General features: G+C 45.9%; 1 protein-coding gene and 1 long non-coding RNA gene across 2 annotated transcripts; one reads left to right on the forward strand and one right to left on the reverse strand.

Annotated features, from left to right (window-relative positions):
- Positions 1-13,018: 13,018 nt before the first annotated feature.
- On the reverse strand, positions 13,019-13,294 carry LOC120897170. The gene is made up of 2 exons (XR_005738504.1): positions 13,159-13,294; positions 13,019-13,079 (listed from the first exon to the last, which is right to left on the reverse strand). It is a non-coding gene; the product is annotated as an uncharacterized LOC120897170 (long non-coding RNA).
- Positions 13,295-13,336: 42 nt separating this feature from the next.
- On the forward strand, positions 13,337-18,510 carry LOC120894999. The gene is made up of 5 exons (XM_040297955.1): positions 13,337-16,392; positions 16,465-16,506; positions 16,571-17,570; positions 17,651-17,973; positions 18,054-18,510. Exons 1-5 carry the CDS (start codon positions 13,337-13,339, stop codon positions 18,214-18,216), a joined length of 4,584 nt encoding a protein of 1,527 aa, XP_040153889.1. The 3' UTR covers positions 18,217-18,510.
- Positions 18,511-19,759: the final 1,249 nt, after the last annotated feature.

The following is a 19,759-nucleotide window of genomic DNA, read 5'->3' on the forward strand; positions in this document are numbered from 1 at the left end:
GCACTGCCATTGCACCGGTTCATAATCCACCAAATCACGGGCGGTCAAAGCAATCCAATCGAAAAGCGTATCGCACACCACACGGACGACGACGCTGCACTGGCAGCAACGGAAATAGCAACCGATTTGCGCAACGATGGTCATTCATTTAACGGACAGCTTGTTGAAACCCGTGCCACACCGTGCGCATGCATGTGCACCAAATCACAAAGCACGAGATGACGCTTTTTTCCTCCCTCCCTTGTCTTTTGGAGCTTAAGAACGGAGCGAAAAAATAGCGATTGTTGGAGACAGCAAAAACCCACCGGTCAGGGAGGGAGCACCAAAGCGCACCAGAGGCTATTAAAATTATTCATTCGCCTTATCCGCCTGCTGGAAGCTCCGATTTCCTTCGAGTCTAGCGCTAAGGCTACACAGTACTACAACACCTGCTGCATTCCGCTAAATCCTTTCGCTTGCCGTCACCATTCGATCACGCGATAGCGGTAAGAGGAATGCGTTTTTTATGTCCTTTCTTTCTCTCTCTGTCTCTCTCTTTTTACTTTTCAGCACATTTCGAAACCCTTTCTTAACCTTATAATGTTCTTTTCATTATGCCTTTGCATTTGCGTTTTATCCTGTTTTAAGCTCGGGTTGTGGAAATTCCCCATTTTTTCCATCTCACAAAAATAAAACCAAGCTTTTCACGGATTGCAAGAGCTAGGTTTCTGTCCCCTATCCCCGAACAGGCTTGGGAAGAAATTCCGGTATTTGCGCCGCTTAGCAGGAGATAGGGCGGGAAAAGAAACGGTCAAACCGTTTATGCTCGTTGAAAATTATGACATTTCTACAATTATTCCCCTTCTTGTGCTTGTGTCCGACAGCCGTCCGTTGCCCGTTCGACGTACTTCGGTCGGTCAAGAACTCATCCCTCCGCGCAGCAAAAGCAGAAAAAGTACACGCGTTTGTATAGCAAGCGTCCCAAAATCGGCACAGAAAATAAAAGCGACGGCTCACGGAGGATATCCTGCTTCCTTCTCTCTCTCTCTCTCCCTCCGTCTTTTTTCTGGGTCGCGCGCCCCTTTCACGAAAGATTGAAAGAAAAAAAACGTTAATTTTAATGAAACATTTTCCGTCCGGCACCGGTGAAAGGCGCCAGAGCGAATGAATGCCTCCTCGCCCTAGCCAGCCTAGACTAGTTGGTGGTGCGCTCAGGGCTTGAAAAGTGAAATGGCGCCTGATGCGCACCGGTCGAGCCATCTGCTTTTCTGCGAACTCACGCGAAACTCGCAACCCTTCGGTGCACGGTGCCCGGTGCACCGTTCGAATGTACCGTCGATGGAAAAGGTGCATCTGCAATGCTTTGTTTCTTTTCATTCCTTTTGCTGCCTGCTTACCTTTCCGCAAAACGCGCAACGAACAGAAAAAATGACCTCACAGCAGCAACACAGCAGCAGAAGGGGAACTCTCCACCCTTTTCGACCCGGGATGCACCATTCCGCTCAATACGAAGACGAGTGTTGGAGAGTGTATGTGTCTGTTTAGGGCACTGTGCCAACGAAAGGGACCGAAACCCGAACCCGGACGAAAATCCCGTGAAGGGGGGAAAGGTGTAAAAGTAGCAAAAGAAATTAAAACGTTATGAATGGGCAAAATGTGTTTTGTCAGTTTTGCGTCACCACCACCCCCTCCCGTCGCAATGATTCACCGTTCCAATGCTTGTTTTTTTTTTCTTTCTTTCGTTCACGAGAGCTGCACCATCAAATGCATTTACTCTCCGGGGCCAATCTTCCGACTTTAGCACCAACCGCTGAAAAGCCATTAGACTGCAGTCAAAAGCAGTTATGAACGTAATTTTCTGATGGATATTCCGTTCCTTTTTTAATGGAAAAAACGCCACAAGCCACGGCGGAACGGCACCGGGTACGGTGGGGGTTTTTTGGGTGTGAGGAGAACGGAGATTGAACGATGGCCCTGTCTGCCCCAAATTGTAGTCACATTCTGATCCCGCCAGCGCTATCGTTCGCTACAAAATTAGCTTGTTCGCAGCAGTGCTGGATGGATTTTCAATGACACGGGCTGTTTGTGTATTTATTTTGTCAAATTTTTAAAATGTGTTGTCATATTCCAGTCATACCATCAATTGGTCCCTTTCAACTACAAAAAATCATTTCAAAACCATTAAAAAGTCGACAAGCTAATCCGATGGAGCGAAGAAAGGAGAAACGGTGCGGCACTCGGCAATGGAGGCGCCCAGTCGCTGTTAATGCAGACGGAAAGTCGAACAAGTGCTGCTCTATTAATTGCTGCAATACTGTTCGCGTGCTGCACTTTACATTAATGAGCTTAGTGAGAAAGAAGGACTGCTACCAACGGGACAAAATATAATCCGTGATGGTAACATTTACAACTGTTTGTGTTGTTCCTGCCTTTTGGTTGGTTGAAATAAAAGCAAAACAAACTGGGCTTTTAATGAAAAATTTTCGTTAGTCTTATTAACTCATAAAGGAGGTTTTTATAAATGATGCAAGTAATAAAACACTGTTATAATCCACTTGGTGCCAACAAGTCAATAATTGTTAAACTCTAACGTTTATGTGTGGAAACAGTTTTGGTTGCAAAAACAAAAATCTGGACAATATATGTAAATATCACCCATAACCACCATTGCAAAGGGCAAAGCGCCTAAATATATGCAATATATTTCATATGGCCGCAGCCATATTTCATATGGCCGCTCGTCTAATAAGATCGAGCACGATTACGTTCTTTGTGGTACTGTACTTAACAGAGTTACTGTCACAAAGGACCTTGGAGTGTGGATCGACGAGAAACTCTCGTTCCAAGAACACATCGAAATCACCCTTAATAAGGCCAATAAAATGCTCGGCCTCATTATTCGTATGTCCTCTGAAATCACTGATCCTATGTGTTTAAAGTCCCTGTACTGCTGTTGGGTCCGCCCGATACTTGAGAATGCGTCGGTAGTTTGGTGGCCTGCCGGCCTAACACTGATCGATAGGATCGAACGAATTCAGCGGAAATTCATTCGTGTCGCTATCCGTCGTTTTCTTGGACGATCGGATCGAATTCCTTCGTATCCTATCCGATGCCGTTTGCTCTGGCTAGAGACGTTAAGAACGCGTATCTATCACATCCAGTCACATTTCATTGCCTGCCTCCTTTCCAATGACTTGGATGTTCCCGCCCTCCTATCCTCGATTCCTATCTATGCCTCCTCACGTCGTCTTCGTGACCGACCCCCGCTCCTTATTCCTTCCCGCCAAACTCGTCATGGCCAGAATGACCCTTTCTTGCGCGCTCTTTCTGCATTCAACGATTCGTATCACCTATTCGACTTCAACGTCCCAGTTTCCCAATTCCGCTCCCGTCTTCGTGACTCCTCATCCCATATGTTTCCCTAGATTATAAGAAAACATTTGTAAAACCCTAGAGGCCAACAAATTATTCAATAAATAATAATAATAATAATAATAATAATAATAATATGTCATGAGTTTACAATTTTCTACTCATTTCATTAATTCATTCATTCATTCATAAATCAATAATTAAAAAAATAAACAAACAAACAAATAAAAATATGATTATATAAAAAAATAAAAAAAATTAATAAATAAATAAATAAACAAATAAAAAAAACATAAAAATATATTTTAAAAATAAATAAAAAAATTAATAAATAAATAGAGCCTCTGGCTAGACAGTGGCCCTCGATTCCAAAAGCGCTTCAATCATCTAAGTAAGTCTAAGTTGTCCTTAGTTGACCGAAATGGAGACGCCTAGTACGTTTAAAAAGGTAACAAAATGTACAAAAAAATGAATAACCAATGAATGAAATACTGATGACATACATTTGATTCACATTTTAACAATACAGGCCTTTCCAGAAACGTATCTTACGCCTTCTTGCATCTGAAGAAATGTGCACGCTTACTAACAACCTTTCTATACAACTACACACGGTGCTAAATCGTCAAAACCAAGCCAAAACTGCCACCTAAAATTAGCGAATAAACTAGCACGCCCGAAACTTTTCCCATTTGCTCTGTGTTCTTCTCCGCCTCCGCCCAGCCACTACGAAACAACGATTTGTGTGTCCGAGGGCGCCCCGCGTTGCACGGATGCAATGCAACAGCAAGCAGAGCGGAGCGATGAACGAAAAATGATATGCATGCGAGCGTGAAGCAGCAGCAGTGGAGACGAAACGATGCCTCGTTTGGCAATGCGCAAACAAATATTGAAAAACTTGTCCCTTTTGCCGAACTAATATCCTGTCCCGGCTGGGAGTTTCCCTCGGTGGTGGTGGTGGTGATGGTAGATTGCAGCTGTTCCCACTGCACTGTCGCAGTGAAATGGAAAATGTATGGATCGTTGCACCAGGGCCATTGCCTTCTCCAGTGCATTGACGATGCTGGAATTTGGTGGAGTTTTTTTTTCACCCACGGAAACAATAAAAAAAGAACCTCCGGAGCGGTTAACGTCTTAGCTCATGTCAACGATATTAAGCAGCATTCGCATACCATGTGGTAAGGAAATCGTAATTTTATTTATACATAAATCAATAATATGCAGCGTATCGTACGAGAGAGACGATGGCAGACAGAAAGATGTATGAAAAAATGGTGGAATAAAGTAAACGATAGTTAGGTTGCCTTGTAAGTTTTCGGCAAGTTGTACAGCTCAGCATAGATACATTTGAATAAATATTATGAATTTAAAGTTTATCATTGTTTGATTATAACGCTTGTACACTTCCCCATGAATTTATGCACTTTTAATGCTTAAACTCACTAAACCAATTGCTTTCCTTTCTGTCCTGCTACTTTCCACCACCACCACTAGCCAATCAATTAGAAATGTCACCGTAACTTTCCGCCTGACTTAACCGACTGCTGTTTTTTTTTGCCGATAACATTCATACGCTCCGCGTATCTCGCTTCACTGATCGGTTTGTACGATGATGGATTCGATTTTTGCGCCCTCCCTTGTTAACAGCCAAACACAGACAGAGACAATTCATGCAGCGCAAGCTACCATGTCCGTCCTCCCCCCTTGCCTTATTAATGCCTTATTGGGGCAATAAAAGTCAAAGATACGAAGTGACACGGAACGCAGCAACATGCCACACCAAGCAGGAGAGAGAGAAAGATAGAGAGATAGACTGAGACGGATCGGTAGACTGCACCAAACGAATGTCTCCGGCAGAGTCACCGGGAAAACTGGGCAGCAGCAGCAGGAATGATTTGACTTTTTTTTTTTTTTGGCTTCTCTCTCTCTAGTGCTTCCGACAGGCAACACGGCTTTCCCTTGGTAGTGCGCACTCGATGGTGCAGGAAAATAAGCACGCAGCACGGTCCGCACGGTACAGCACATTCCTATGGCGCTTTTCGCTCTGCCGGCGAATCCATCACGATCTTGATGTAATATGCAAATAAGCACTATCACTGTCTCTAGCGGTGTTTTGTTTGTTCCGCGGCTGGGCAAAGTTCATGCCCCTCATCGTGCCATTCATTTTCCATCTCGCTGCCCACAACAGCACAGCACACATACCCAGCTCGGAAGACGGCAATCTTCTGCTGGGCTTGCTGGTGGAAAAATCGCACACTATTTGCTCTGTTGCGGATGTTTAGGGAGAGAAGCGAACAGCATGGAAAAACACGATTATTACGACCGACTTCCTCAAACACACAACCACCAGCAGCATCTTGAAGTTGTAAATGGATTGTGGTGCGTAAGCTTCTCGCTTGTTTTAGCAGCAGCAGCAGCAGCAGCAGCAGTGGTAGCAGTAGTGGTAGTAGTTTAGAACTTATGGTGAAGGTCGGTACCAGCAACTGGTCTTCTCTTTGGAACTATTTTACAGAGAGAGAGAGGGGTTCTTGGGCGGGTTTCTAATGCGATTTAGCACTGATTTGCTTTTATGCTTTGTAAACCAATTGACTTTCTGGGAGGCGGAAACAGAGCGGAATCTATTAGATTGGATTGTGGTGAGTAAGTAGTTTGTGCCGCAGAGAGGTATATTTTCTTAAGATTTGTTAAATTAAAAGCATTAGTTACAATGCGCTTCGTTGAGCTCACAATGAACTGTACAAGTGTCTCGCGGTTCTTTGATAACATCTGTAATGATCAAGAGCTTGTAGAGATGCTTTAAATATATTTTAGATTTTCAAACACTCTCTTTCTCTACACCTCTTTCAAACACACCTGGTCAATTTAATAAGCCACGTTAGCTTATGTGTAAATAACTTGATCAAGAAATTCAAGATACATATTCAGCACCCCGGTTAAAACACATTTTCAAGAGTTGCAAAAGTTAATGTTTTGTCCCTCAAAACGTTATGTTGTCTTTTTTGGTCGTACTACCAGAACAATTATTTGAGACTACTTTTAAGGTCAAATCCACATAACGAGAGAGTCTTCAATTAGGAACCTTGGTGTTCAGCTCGATGATACTCTCACATTCAAGAACCACATCAACCATGTCGTTTATAAAGCGAACCAAGTACAGGGACGCATTACTCGTATGGCCTCTGAGCTGGGGCATTTTACTGTTGCTGGGTTCGATCTATGTTGGATTATGCTAGTATTGTGTGGATCCCAGCTGGAGGAACCACTATGCAGAGACTAGAGAGAGTTCAAAGGAAGTTTACGTGTATACGTAGATTTCTCCTTACCTCCGAGATCGCTCCTCAGCTCTATTACGTTCCTGCTCGTCGTCTCCGCAACAGACCTCCCATTTTTTATCCCCTTCCGTCGCTCTGCTTTTGGTATAAAGGATCCGTTTTAGAGAGCCTGTGCCTGATCAATGAAGTTCACGATTTGACCACCACGCACCCTTGTTCAGTTTCGTCTTTCCGAGTCCTTGTCTCTATCATCGGTCTCCCATCCTTAATGTTTCCTTCTTGCCTAATATGTTAGATGTATTTTTGCAAAACCCTAGGCGTCTGACAATATGAAATAAATGATAATAATAAAGCCATGCAATTCAACTATTTATTTTATCTCCTATTTCTTGACCTATTGTAGAATTAAACTTTTGCATTCAAAGCGTACTCTACAAGATTTATGCATCGTTTGATGAACCGTTCAATGGAAAAATTACCTACAAGTCCAATTAACCTCAAGAATATAGAGAACAACGCTCCACAGATGAAGCGATTAACTGAAGTGGAAAGAAAAATCACAAAATTAGGGATTAGTTGAAGTTCCATCGCCCAATCACTCAATATCTCATCACTCTTATCATCCCAATTTGCCTACAATCAACCACGCGATACGCGAAACAGTGTGTACAACATCGCGTACTCACGTTTTTACCTACAATCTGCATCGTTACCATAGGATCCACCAGGAACGCCAAGAGCTAGCGATTCGTTTTGCTTACTATCTTCTCTTTTCCTTTCATTCTCTCTCTCTCTTTATCTCTCTCTCTTTTTCTCTCTCTCTCTCTTTCTCTCTCAGTCAGTGTGCTCTTTGCCAGAACATTCAAACTGTGGCGACATTCTTCATGCAGCGAATGCACCTTTCGTGTACGTTCCTTTTGGTTGAGCGCACGCATTATTAGGTTCGCGCCAGGGGCCGGGGCCCTGTTGTGACGACAAAGCGCAGTTAGCAGCAGTCGGGTGACGGTCGGGCACGGGGGGCACAACATGACACCGAACAAGCAACAGAAATTTAATGAAAATTCCACTCCCGTTTGGCGTGTTCTATGGCTTCTAGTTTTTGTGTCTTTTTTTTCTCCCTCCCTGTCCTGCTTGTTCGAGACAGCGACATAGGGGGAGCATTTGCTCCGCACGGCATCTCGATCTGGATGCTGCGGTGTTTGTCGATGCCTGGCGTAGGCCCACTGCAGTGAGCCAACTACGATTTCGACTGCGCTGCGGTCGCGGTAGGAAAGGAACCCGGTTGCACTTTCTTATCCAAGCATGCTAACGACACAGGCGTGTGTCCCGTTGATGCGCAACGAGATCGCATCAACATCCACGCAACGGCACACACACACACACACCCGTACTACCCGTTGATTGTGTGTCTGTGTGCTGAAACTTCTTAGCAAATGGGCACCTTAATTAGGGGCAAATTTTGCTAACCAAACAAGTAACGCACCCGCCCTGAAAACGATGAAGGATGTGTGCGTGTGTGTGCGTGTGCAATCCGACGCTAAGCATGGCGTACGCGCAAACAAGTTGACCGGGAAACGGCATCGCTCCCGCAAAAGGACATCCGGCCAACCATCTCGACCAAGTGGCGCACAACCGGTCTCGGCCCTCTTTATCTAATGATATCATCATCAAACATCAGGGCACACCGCAAATGGATGGTTCGAGCGAGCGGCTCGCTTCCTAGCACCGGCTCTGTCGTGCAGGATGTGCGGTCGGTCCAAGAAATGTGCACACGCGGGCCACCCCTCGCCAGCTGGAGTGTTGTTGTTCAAGTGCACTTCGGGACGCTAATTTCCTGGCCAAATCCCCAAACATCTCCGGTAATGAATGTCACACCGAAAGCACACACCGGTTTGCCGGTGGAAATCCTTCCGGCCGAATGACACACCGAAGGCACGGGAACGCTTTTGTCAAGCATCCTTCCGGAAATGTGCACACGTCACATTAACGCCGCCTTCCATCAGCGCTCGGATTAGGTGTGTTATTGAATTTTTGCACCCCTTTTTGCTAGTGCTGGGTGGTTTACTGCTCTGCCCGATGAAAGGTGCTGTCATTATTGCTCTTATCTGCCATACTCCTCTCATTCGTGAGCAATGTTAATGTTCCCTTATTTCCATTGTTTGATGTTAGAATAGGATTCATTTTCCCCTTGCGTTAGGTACGTTTAAATCATTGCAAAAAATAAACTAAAATAATCAAACATTACTAACATTAAACGACTCAAACGTCTTACTGTATCTTCCAAGAAAACATCACACAGCCTCACCATTGGCATTGCCACGTCCAAGATACAACAAACACAAAACAAGTAAAGTATGTGTCACAATTCCAGCACGACCCACCTCGTCACCTCGAACAGGATTAGGTAAACATGCCGTGGGGAATTTGCAGCCTCATTCGCAAAGGCTCGGACGCGGTCAACGGCTCGGACTGACACAGCTGCTTGCGTCTACGGCTCCGGATGACAGAGTGCAACATTCCCAAACCAATCCAATGCTCGAGGATGTTCCGGTTCCTGGAAAACAAAAACGACCGTCAATTTTGGCTGCCATCACGACCATAAGGATGTGGATGTCGTATCTACAATAAGAAAAAAGTAGCTGCACCACGAGTGACGAGCACACGTTCGGACAAACAACTTCTGTTGAGCGTATATCCTTCGCAAACCGTGGTGTGCCTGTCGAGCAAGGAAAGTCTCTTATGGTCACAATTATGGTCGTAGATGATGAAGCGAGTCACAGTCGAGATTACGGATGGAATTAGACCGCATTTACTCCAATTGTTTATGTAAACTGAACGATCGATATACCGATCGATAGTTGACGATCCGATCAATACTTAAGTCATGGATTGAAATATTGTTCATTAATTCTGAAGATATCAGATCTAAATGTATCATTTTGTTTTCATATTGATGGTTTAAGCATCTATAAGAACTAATCATTAGAATAAATGCTTTAAAATAATATCTTTTTTATCTACTTTCAATAAATTTGCTCACAAATTAAAATTTGACTTGATTTAAATTTGAAAAAAAAATAATTCCATTAGAACAATTTGTTCCAAAATCTGTAAAGTTTGGAAACTCATGCACAAAAGACTCGCAGTTTATTAAAACGTTTAAATTAAATGAAAAAACAAATATATTTACACCGGCTCTAGGAGAACTACCCTTCTGAAGGGACACATTCGTACTAGACCTGACCGGGTTCAATTCCCAGCCGGTCCATCATATCACTTCATAGCAGCGACTGACTGTCCGGTTACGTGGCATGAATAAGTCAAGCAAACTCCTATATAAAAGGCCGAACCAAGAAGCGGATGCCTGCAGTGAAAGACCGATCCACAGGATAACGATTTTTGCTTCCCGAGGGTCGTTTGGACGCGAAATCCATTTTTCTTCCCCGTCTCAATTTGGGCAGCCCAGACACAGTCATCTCCCTTAAGAGAAGCTCCCCCCAAAGAGGTCGACGACATTAAAGAGAAAAGAGGACGACACAAGGAGAAAAAAAAACAACGATCCCTTTGAATAATTGTCCAGGAGTAGACCAACGCTTGAAAGGTGTGACTTATGCTGGAGAGCAAGCGTCTTTAAAAGAATTTTTGCTTTTGCGACATGCGGCACTTGAGCGTGAATAATGTTGGTATATATCAGAGTTACTTTTTTGTTGCCATCCTTCAAGGATATCTTAAAACAAAGTGAGAAAAACTAGGAGAAAGGGATGGTCGGGCGAACGAGATTATACTGTTGGAAAAGCTTAGCGAATGATGCAAGGTGCTTCAGGAAAGAAAATTATGTCTACTGGCAAAATGGAGAGCTGCAAGGTAAAAGAACACAGAAACACACACACACAGAACCTGCTGGTAAGCAAATCAAGTGAAGTGGCTTCCTGGCTCAGTATAGTATACGTGTATAGGGCAAATATTGAAAGCCAAACGCTTCTTTGTATGTTGCAAAGCAAAGGATGCGCATCTGGAAAAGAACATCACATGTGCTTGCGTATGTGTGTGTGTGTATGCTTGGCTGTATATGTAGGGGAGAGAGGGGTGCATGAGCGTCTGATCCCAACAGCGTCACTCGACCGGAGAAAAGGTGCAACGGAGATGAATAAAAGATAAGCTGTGCCGACCGAGACGCACGCTTTGCTTTGGAGAGTACAAGCACACACACACACATTAAACGAGCCTTTGGCGAATCCCTCCGGGAAATGGGATGTATGAAAAGAGGGGGGGAGAGGTGACAGGAAGCGAACTGGTGAAAAGCTCGCAAAATGAACGAGCAACGAAGATGAATTAACTCCTTGGGTGGTAGGGAAAGCGGAGAAGGAGGAGGAGAATAAGGATAACTAAACCAACGACCGAAACACCGGCACGGACGGACGGCATGATCTTGTTTCGTTGTTTATCTTTGTGCCAAGGATTTCTGCTTTACGCTCTCTCTCTCTCCCGCTCCTGTTCCTCTCAATCCGCTTGATTGCCGCGGCTCGATTTTTCCTCTTCTTTGCGCCATCTGCCTTCTCTCTTTTGTGTGAGTGAAAGGATAAAACCAAAAGGAAAAGCTCACCCGATCCGTTGGCGCTTCCTCTGCTGCTGCTGTTGGCTAGCTTTCCTTTCCGGCGACAATTTGTGCACGGCTCCAGTGTGCACAGCGTGCTGTACCACCGTGCTCCACCATTGATGGTGGTGAAATCTGAACCCCACCCTGCTGAGAGCAGTGGAGCAAGATTTTCACGCAACCGTGCCGGAGAGAGCCGGGGCGCATATTTTAATTATGAATTGCATTTTGAATTTCAATTACGACACGTCGACCGTCATTGTCGTTAGCATGCCGGTGGTCGGTGGTCGGTGGAAGTCGGAAGACGGGTCGATGGGAAGGGAAAGGGAACGGAAAGGATTGGACACGCAAACAGTAAAGCAGCGTTAGCTAAAGGTGATGAATACTTTCGTACAACCGCAAACAGTTTCAATGAGGGCTGTGCCAACCCTTTACCGTGCATCACAGCGAGGTGCAGGCGGAGACTCGCCTTGGACCAGGGCGCGTTAACGACGTTTGCTTTTGTACGCGCACATCTCGACCGAGCAGGTCTTGCAAATATTACATTAGATACACATGCTTCAGAAATCTGGTCGGATAAGAACTGCGCGGCCGTGCGATAGGGTATGGTCGGCAGGGAGTGCTCGTTAGTGAAAAGCCGGATTTCACGTGTTCGGCTAACGCATCATTACACCATGCTTGATTATTCTTGTATAAAAAGGTATTTTTTTTTATTTGGTTTATATTTCTTCGCGATTTTCTTTTTCTATTAAAACAACAACAAAAATGGTTGAAAGCATGACTTGCAAAGAAGAAGAGCGATTGACGAAACGTAAAGAACTACTAAAAGAAAGTCGATTAGTTCCCCAATGTGCGTGTTTACATTCAAGGAGAAACACAAACTTTTATACATTCAGGCGTATTCAATTCTTGCAATCGAGCCATTTCGACGTGGACGTGCAGCTTTTGAGTTGGTTTGTATGGAAGTGACCGGAACATCACTTTGGTGTTCATTTTCTTGACTCAAATCGAAATCTAAATACAATAACAGGCATATTATATTCTAGCAAATGAGACATCTCGACGTAAAGTTAACTTTGCAGTTCAAGCCTGTAAGCATGTGATAATTTTAAATAACTAAAATAGCTTTGGTGGTAACAAGTAGAGACTCCATATAGAATTGAAAGCTATCATCGCTTTAATTTAGCGCCAGATCTCCGAAAGGGTCGTTTTCATCTGATTTAGCAAACGAGCTCGATGCGCTGCTTTGCATCTCGTGTCACCTGGTGGGTCACCATACTGAATGTTCATAAGTTCAGTATCCTACAATATGTGCCACAAATATCATATCTGGCCAGTCCTTACCACTATCAGGATGTCTTCTAATTCATCTTCACACGTCACCAAGGTCACGATGCATATCTCTTCTCCATAACCAATCTCCAAGATTTGTCAAGACTAAGTCTTCGAAACAAGACCATTCCAGGGAAAGATGGTATCGACATCAGGCCTGTCATGTATCGTCCTGGCGAGTTCCTTCTTGAAGAGTACCAGGAGTATCCTCTTTTACCTATTTTAGCGCTTTTACCATTCAATCAACTTCCGTACGGTTGGAAGGGTTTCCATTGCAGTTGTAGGAATGAAAATGCCACGTTCTTAAGCAGTTCTTCGACCGATACGTTTCATATCCATCAGGATACGATCTGTTGTTTCATCCCCCATCTGCACCTTTCCCAATTTTGCCGGCCCCGCTGTGACATACGGACGCGCAGTGCAATTTTCTCGGATAATTTTCTCCAGATCGTTTTTGGCTCCTTTTTTCCAACCGATGTCCCATCCTCAGCAGTTGAAATTTGGTGATTGTTTACATCCTACTCCTCAGTCTAAAAGCAAACACGTTGAACGATGATTCATTGTTTCTGTTCGAAAGAGTTATCTGAGCAGTTATGTTAAGTTACTTACGATTTATGTTACTTACGAAACCAAGTTTTAGTGAATATCCACAGCAAATTACACAAATTTAACTGAAGAGAAGCAAAACGCAGCAATCTTCCGAACACTCTGCACGAAAGACGTGTTGCCAAGATGTGTCAAAATCGCCCAAACAATCTGCCGCACAGTGTGACATCCAATGTACATGATGTATAGTGTATCATTATTTTCATCCAATGTTTCTCGTCTTTCAAGTCTAAAAATCAAGTTGATTGATTTATTTAAATTCATCTGCTTTTATAACATTATCAATTTAGAGCTGAACCTTCACACAAACCTCCAAAATAATATTCTTGCTTTGCTGAACCTCGATCAAACAGTATGGACATGCCCAGTTGTTTACAATCCAACTGTCAAACGTGATTTCACGCACACCAACACAATTTATATTCCTCCATTGCCTTCTCACTCACGCACCTTCCCAAACGACTTCCCACTCGCGTGCGCGCATGTTTCCATCTGTCAAAGTAAAACAACAAACCTTTGCCGGGTTCGTAGGAAAACCATACCATCCCGCACAAAAATGGGCTTCCGAACGAAATTTGTGCAAAATCTGTGCACAACCGATACGGAAATTTACGAGCAGCTGCTACAGTTCGCACTCAACGAGCACATCTTCCTGCAGAATGTGCAAAACCTACGGAAACCATCGCTCGAAGCCCTGGTGTACGTGTTGCTGATAAAGCAACGTGGAAAGTTGCCCGACGCGATGCTGAGTGGGGAAAAATTCAGTCTCAAAACAATCATGTCCCTCATCCAACAGAACCATTTGCGACTGCAGGGAGACAGCGAAACTTCCCGATGGATCTTAAGTGCACTAGCACTCACGGTGCTGACTGCAAACGATACCGAAGCGGTACATTCGGAGCTGGACACGTTTGTGAAACGGTTCGATCAGGAGCTGCACGAAATACCACTGTACTACGATGTGCTTCAAACGTTCCTCATTTTAGCGAAAGAAGATGCCGAGCTTATGCCGCACTGCTGTCAGCTGAACGGTGAGCAGATGGTTCGTAGACTAACTTCGGAATCGAAAACCATCCGAATGAAAGCACTGGCCTGTCTGCAAACGCTGCTAGAATTCAATTCCAACCTGTACGGACAGTGGCTGTGTGTGCTGCAAAGTCCGAACCTCATGATTGAAAGCAAAGTGTTCCTACTGTTCCAGCTGCTGGAAACATTGCTACGTACAGGTGGCAGGGAAGCGGACATACAGCATACCCTGCAGCAGGACCACGTTTGGACACTCGTGATCGAAGGCATCGCGAGCAAGGATGCCGTGTGCCGGAAGGAAACGCTAGCCACCATCCAGCATGCCATCGGGTACGCGCAACAGTGTGAGCTGGATTTAACCGGACAGTATTTCAACTGGTCGCAGGACAAATCCGCACAGCTCACCAACGCTTGGCAATCATTCGTGACGATAGTGGAGGCGCTGAACGAATCGCAAACCCACCTCATACTACCAGCACTGGAGATGATAGAGAAGGTGCAACCGCTGCATGTCGCATGGAGCAACGTTCTGCTGCGCTTGATACTGCTCCACGAGAATGGGCGAGTCGTGAACCACGGATTGAACTACTTCCTCCAGCACCGCTCGTTCGATCCTACCGAGACGGAGCTGGAAAAGCAATTTCTTGAAGCGTTCAACCGAGCGGCACTGCTAGAAAATGTGCAGGAAATGATCGCGAAGCTAAGCGCGTACTACGGGAAGCGGGAAGCGTTCGCTTATCTCGTGCAAACGCTACCGGAAATCGAATGGAAATCGGTACAGTACTACTGTCTCGTCCGTGTCATCCACAACGGGGCGGGTGAACTGGCCGGCGAATGCAAACGCTTGGACGAAGCGGCTACAATGCTACGATCCCTCACGAGCTGTGCTAAACTATGCCACGCCATTAAAAACGTTCCCCTGCGATACGTTACATTCGTGCTGCTGGTGAAAAGCGTGAATCACTTCAGCGAACCAACGACCGACCCCGGGCTGTTGCTTGCCGTGGTGGCGGAAATGGAAAAACTTACGCCAATTTTCTCAATCTCGCTGGGCCAATTCCAATCTGAGGCTGGCTGGACGTTCTGTGACCACATTGCTGACACAGCCCTAATGCCGCTGCTCGAGAAGGTTACCGTTGCGGACACGTTCTTCGTCGAGCAAGTGTTGGCGAGCCGGATTGTAGAGCACGGGTGTATCAAAAACGAGCAACTGTTTGACGTACTGATCGATGCGAACTTTCCCGTTTGCTTGAAAGTGTTTCAACTTTTCCCTAAGCTAGATCACTTGCTCCGTCGGAAGATTTCGGGTATCGTTCACTCTACGATAAGCAGCATAAAGGTGGGCAACAAAACGAACGACCCAATTCCGCACAAAACGTTCACTCTGCTTGCGGAAATGTTCCATTTGAATAGCGCCCAGCATCTGTCGACCGAGCTGGACAGTGAGCTGAACCTGCTGCGGCTGCATCTGGAAGAAATCGTTGCCGAACGGTTGCAATGCTTCGATTATGCGCAAGCGAGCGCAAAAGAAACGATACAACTAACGCATCTAATTGCAGCGCAAGGTGATCTCGACCGTACGGTGCATCCGTTCTTTGCTTCCGTCTCGCTGAAAGAGCTCGAAACGAGCTTCGGACGCTATCAGTCAGAGCAACCACCATCGATCGATCAGCTGTACGTGATGATTGCGGAAATTTATCTGCACTGCCGTCAGCGCAGCCCCAACTACCCTAAAATGTTCACCTCGGAAACCTGTTGGTCGAAACTAATCAATCTGCTCGATGTGGGTAACATTCACGTGCTGACGGTCGTGATTGATATACTGCAAACTGATGGTGAAAAGATAGGATCGGACTGGTACGACGATGAAGCACTCCTGCCGGTGGTGAATCGCTGTTACAGTGAAATCTTAAACTACCGCAAATCCGATCACTTTATGCGGCTGATGGAAAAGTTTGTGCGCATGCTGTTTCAACCGTACGTTGCCTGCCGGCCGGAAACGATCGAAAGCGAGGAGATCACCATTTCCTGCTTCGTTACCGGCTACGTGGGCAAGCTGCTCGAGCAGGCCAGCACGATCGGCGGGCTGGCGAACGTCGTGTACGAAAGCATGTACCGTTTGCCGGTGGAGCTGTTGCTCGATTGGCTCGGCTTCGATAAGCTGCTGCTGCAGGGCATCATCTTTGGAGAGGTGCCGAAGCGCGAACAAAAGTATACTAGAGCACTCCTCGTACTTCTTCATCATGGTTGAGCAACAGCTTTCTCTTTGCTTTCTATTTACAGGCTGGAATCGGACGTGATCGATGCCTGCGGTGTGCCTTTACCGTAAGTTGTGCCCTTCAAAATACGTTCCAAAACCATTAAAATCATTTTCCACGCTTGCACACAGCTTCAAACAACACTCCCGGCACCATCTGGCTCAAGCGGACGCGCGGGTTCGCGTACTGTGCGTGCTGGTGCTGTATCGGATCGCGAGCACCAACCACCCGGTAGCGGTCCTGTTCCTGCTCAAGGTGGAGCGCATGCTGATCGAACGCTTCGCGCAGCTAACAAAAGCCAAGGAACGCTACTACGCCGACTCCATCACGCACCGGCAGAAGCTCCGCATCGTGCAAGCGCTGTGCGTGGTGCTGAAGCTGACCGGCACCCAGCCGTACCCGGTGCTGAACGCAATGCTGTACGAAACGAACCAGCCCAACATTAACTACCTGTTCGAGCTGATCGTGGCGGACAGCACGATCGACACGCTCACCGTCTGGAACACGCTGCGGAACGAGCAAGTGAAGGTGTCGGGCATACAGTCCGTGTTCGTCATACTGTGGCTGCGCTGCTGCCGGGAGCAGGCACTCGACGAGCAGTACATCAATCTGCTACTGCCCTGGACGATGGCACAGAACTTCTCCACCCGGCTGTACGCCCAGATCACGATCAAGAAGCTGCTGGAGCGGTTCGCCCAGCACAACCGTGGGCCGCTCCGGCAGATCTACGACGCGGTCAACAGCTACCTGCGGCAGGGCAACGTGGAGCGCAACATTGAGCGGTGCATGAAGGACTTTCGCTTCGGCGGCGTGCTCGACGGGCACAATTTGCTAACGCTCGCGAACGTGTTCCACAACATACCGAAGGTTTCGGACGCACCGGCGGAGGATGTGGTCGGGATGGACGTGCTGCTCGAATGCGTTCAAGCGCACGGTGGCTGTGGAGAGAAAAATCTGGGCCAGGTGCTCGAGTTCAATACACTGCCGGCGGAAAAGCGAGAAACCCTGTTCCTTGCCCAATCGTTCGGTGGGTCGGATTTCGTGCAGCGCAAGATAGTGCCGCTAAAGAGCTTGGAACCGAACCCGGAACTGCTGCTCGGCTTGCCGCAACATTTGTGCGCTAAAAAGATGGTACGTTGAGGGGAACATTCCACGCGAGTTAATTGATGGTCAATATTCGATAACATTGCTCCCGGTTTTTCTTTCTGAAGGATTGCACCGATGGACTGATCGTGGTGGCCAGTCTCGTTAATCGTGCACCCAACCTCGGCGGGCTTGCACGAACGGGGGAAATATTTGCAATCAAGCAGCTGGTGATCAACTCACTGCAGGACATTGGCAACAAGGAGTTCCAGGCGCTTAGCATGACGGCCGAAAAGTGGCTCAAGATTGGCGAGCTGAAGACACACAGAGTGGTTGAATATCTGCGCGAGATGAAGGAAAAAGGGTACTCGGTGGTGGGCGCAGAACAGACCACGGGCAGCAAACCGATCCACCGGCTACAGTTTCCTAAAAAGTCCGTCCTTGTGCTGGGGTGAGTAAGATAATGGTGTTGTATCCTTTCCCATTCGTTTGTTGGAATGCTAAAAGTCTATTTTTTTTTCCTCCTTTCAGTCATGAGAAAAACGGCCTGCCGGCAGAAATCATTCGACATCTGGACTTGATCGGAGAGATACCACAGTTTGGTGTTGTTCGTTCGCTAAACGTGCACGTTACTGGGGCCATCTTTATGTGGGAGTACGCGAAACAGCATCACGTTGTGGCGACAGATTGCTGAGAACTGACAAGTTTAAATTGATGTAAGAATAAGGGAAAAAGTGGCCGCTAAACTAAAGCTGGCTGACGCCTATACAACTGCAACCTTTTGACAAAAGCAACCCTTGTTGAAATATTCTTTGAAATACAATTGTTGGTAGTTTATATCAAAGTTCTTATTTATCCATTTATGAACCACGATCATTTAAATTTAAGAGATAAACAATCTATAATAACCCGAAAAGCAGACACATTAATGAGCTAAATTTTGAGAGATGAACTGTATTGTAAATAAAACGACAACTGGTAACATGAATTGCCCTCGACACTCGTCATCTTGAGTAACAGAGCTTGTTTTGGGCACAACGAGCACGTGCTCGAACTTAGTGTTGGCTGTAGTGCTGTAGTTTGGGCAGAATGCTTTGACAGTTGTTATCGCTCCGTCCGACCCGACACAACCGACCGTTCCGACCGAAAACGGTTCAAAATGTTAAACCTAACTCCCAATAAGGAACGGAAAGAACCTACATATTGAGCATCACTATCTAGTTGGACTAGCTTACTGAAAGCAAATATGTACCGGATTATCAAAGTCCTTTATGACGGATTCTAAAGTGCAACCTTATAAGTCGTCATCATGCACGACTTAACAAACGCTTGCCCCATGTGGAGGACTGACTTGCTAAAGGGTAATGATAAAGCCAGCTGTTGACTGATACATGGTCATTTTCCACGAATTATTGGTTGATTTTCATCATTTTTTGGGCTCGTGCGATGGGACATTAATGCAATTGAACCAACAAATTCTGGGAAAACGCTCAAAAAATCGTGGGAATCCTTCAAAAAGATATGGGAGGCAACAACATCCTTCAAACATTGAAGTGGTAGAGTACTTCTACTATCTTGTGACATGGATACCAGCAACGTTCTTATGAGACGCATTGTACTAGGTAATAGGCCTTCACTTCCTGGCTGAGATCCATAAGACACTGTGACCGCATGACCTGTAAGATATTCTCCTCTATGGACACTGGTCTTGGACCACAATAGACATGTTGTTACCGACTCATCCTGCCGACAATATCTGGACGGTGTGTTCTTGCATGGAGTGTAGAGGCGAAAGATAAAATGCATGCTTCGCAAGCATGCAAATCGGACATCTGAACGGAGACGAAGACCGGCAGGATACGATGGCCGGGGCATCTTTTGAAGATACCGGTCTTATACCCCTCCAAAAATCTGTCCTACAGTGTCAGCAAGATAGATCGATAGAGATAAAGATTAGAATTGATCTCATCCGGACTTGAGGAAGCCTGGACGCCTAACCAAACATTGAAAGTTATGCTGTGACGAAGAAATCTATTCCCAATCATCAGGAACTGTATTGATGATGATGCACTTGCATCCCAAAAGACCACGTTTTACGTCAATAGCAAAACATGGGAAGTTATACGCATTGCCATCAGGGTGATTCACCTGTTCGGGATTAGGCACAGGAACAGGTATCAGTCGCTTAGGTCCTACAAACCCATAAAAGTGGGGTGTTTAACAGCTTCCCTTTACAA

This window comes from Anopheles arabiensis, chromosome 2 (assembly GCF_016920715.1).
Source record: "Anopheles arabiensis isolate DONGOLA chromosome 2, AaraD3, whole genome shotgun sequence".
NCBI lineage: Eukaryota > Metazoa > Arthropoda > Insecta > Diptera > Culicidae > Anopheles > Anopheles arabiensis.

Excerpts from the sequence above, each read along its gene's own strand:
- LOC120894999 (XM_040297955.1), top strand. The coding sequence starts at position 13,337 with ATGTATAGTGTATCATTATTTTCATCCAATGTTTCTCGTCTTTCAAGT. Across the intron at positions 16,393-16,464 it reads GTGCCGAAGCGCGAACAAAA|GCTGGAATCGGACGTGATCG; the intron begins GTATACTAGAGC and ends TTCTATTTACAG. Across the intron at positions 17,974-18,053 it reads AAGTCCGTCCTTGTGCTGGG|TCATGAGAAAAACGGCCTGC; the intron begins GTGAGTAAGATA and ends TCCTCCTTTCAG.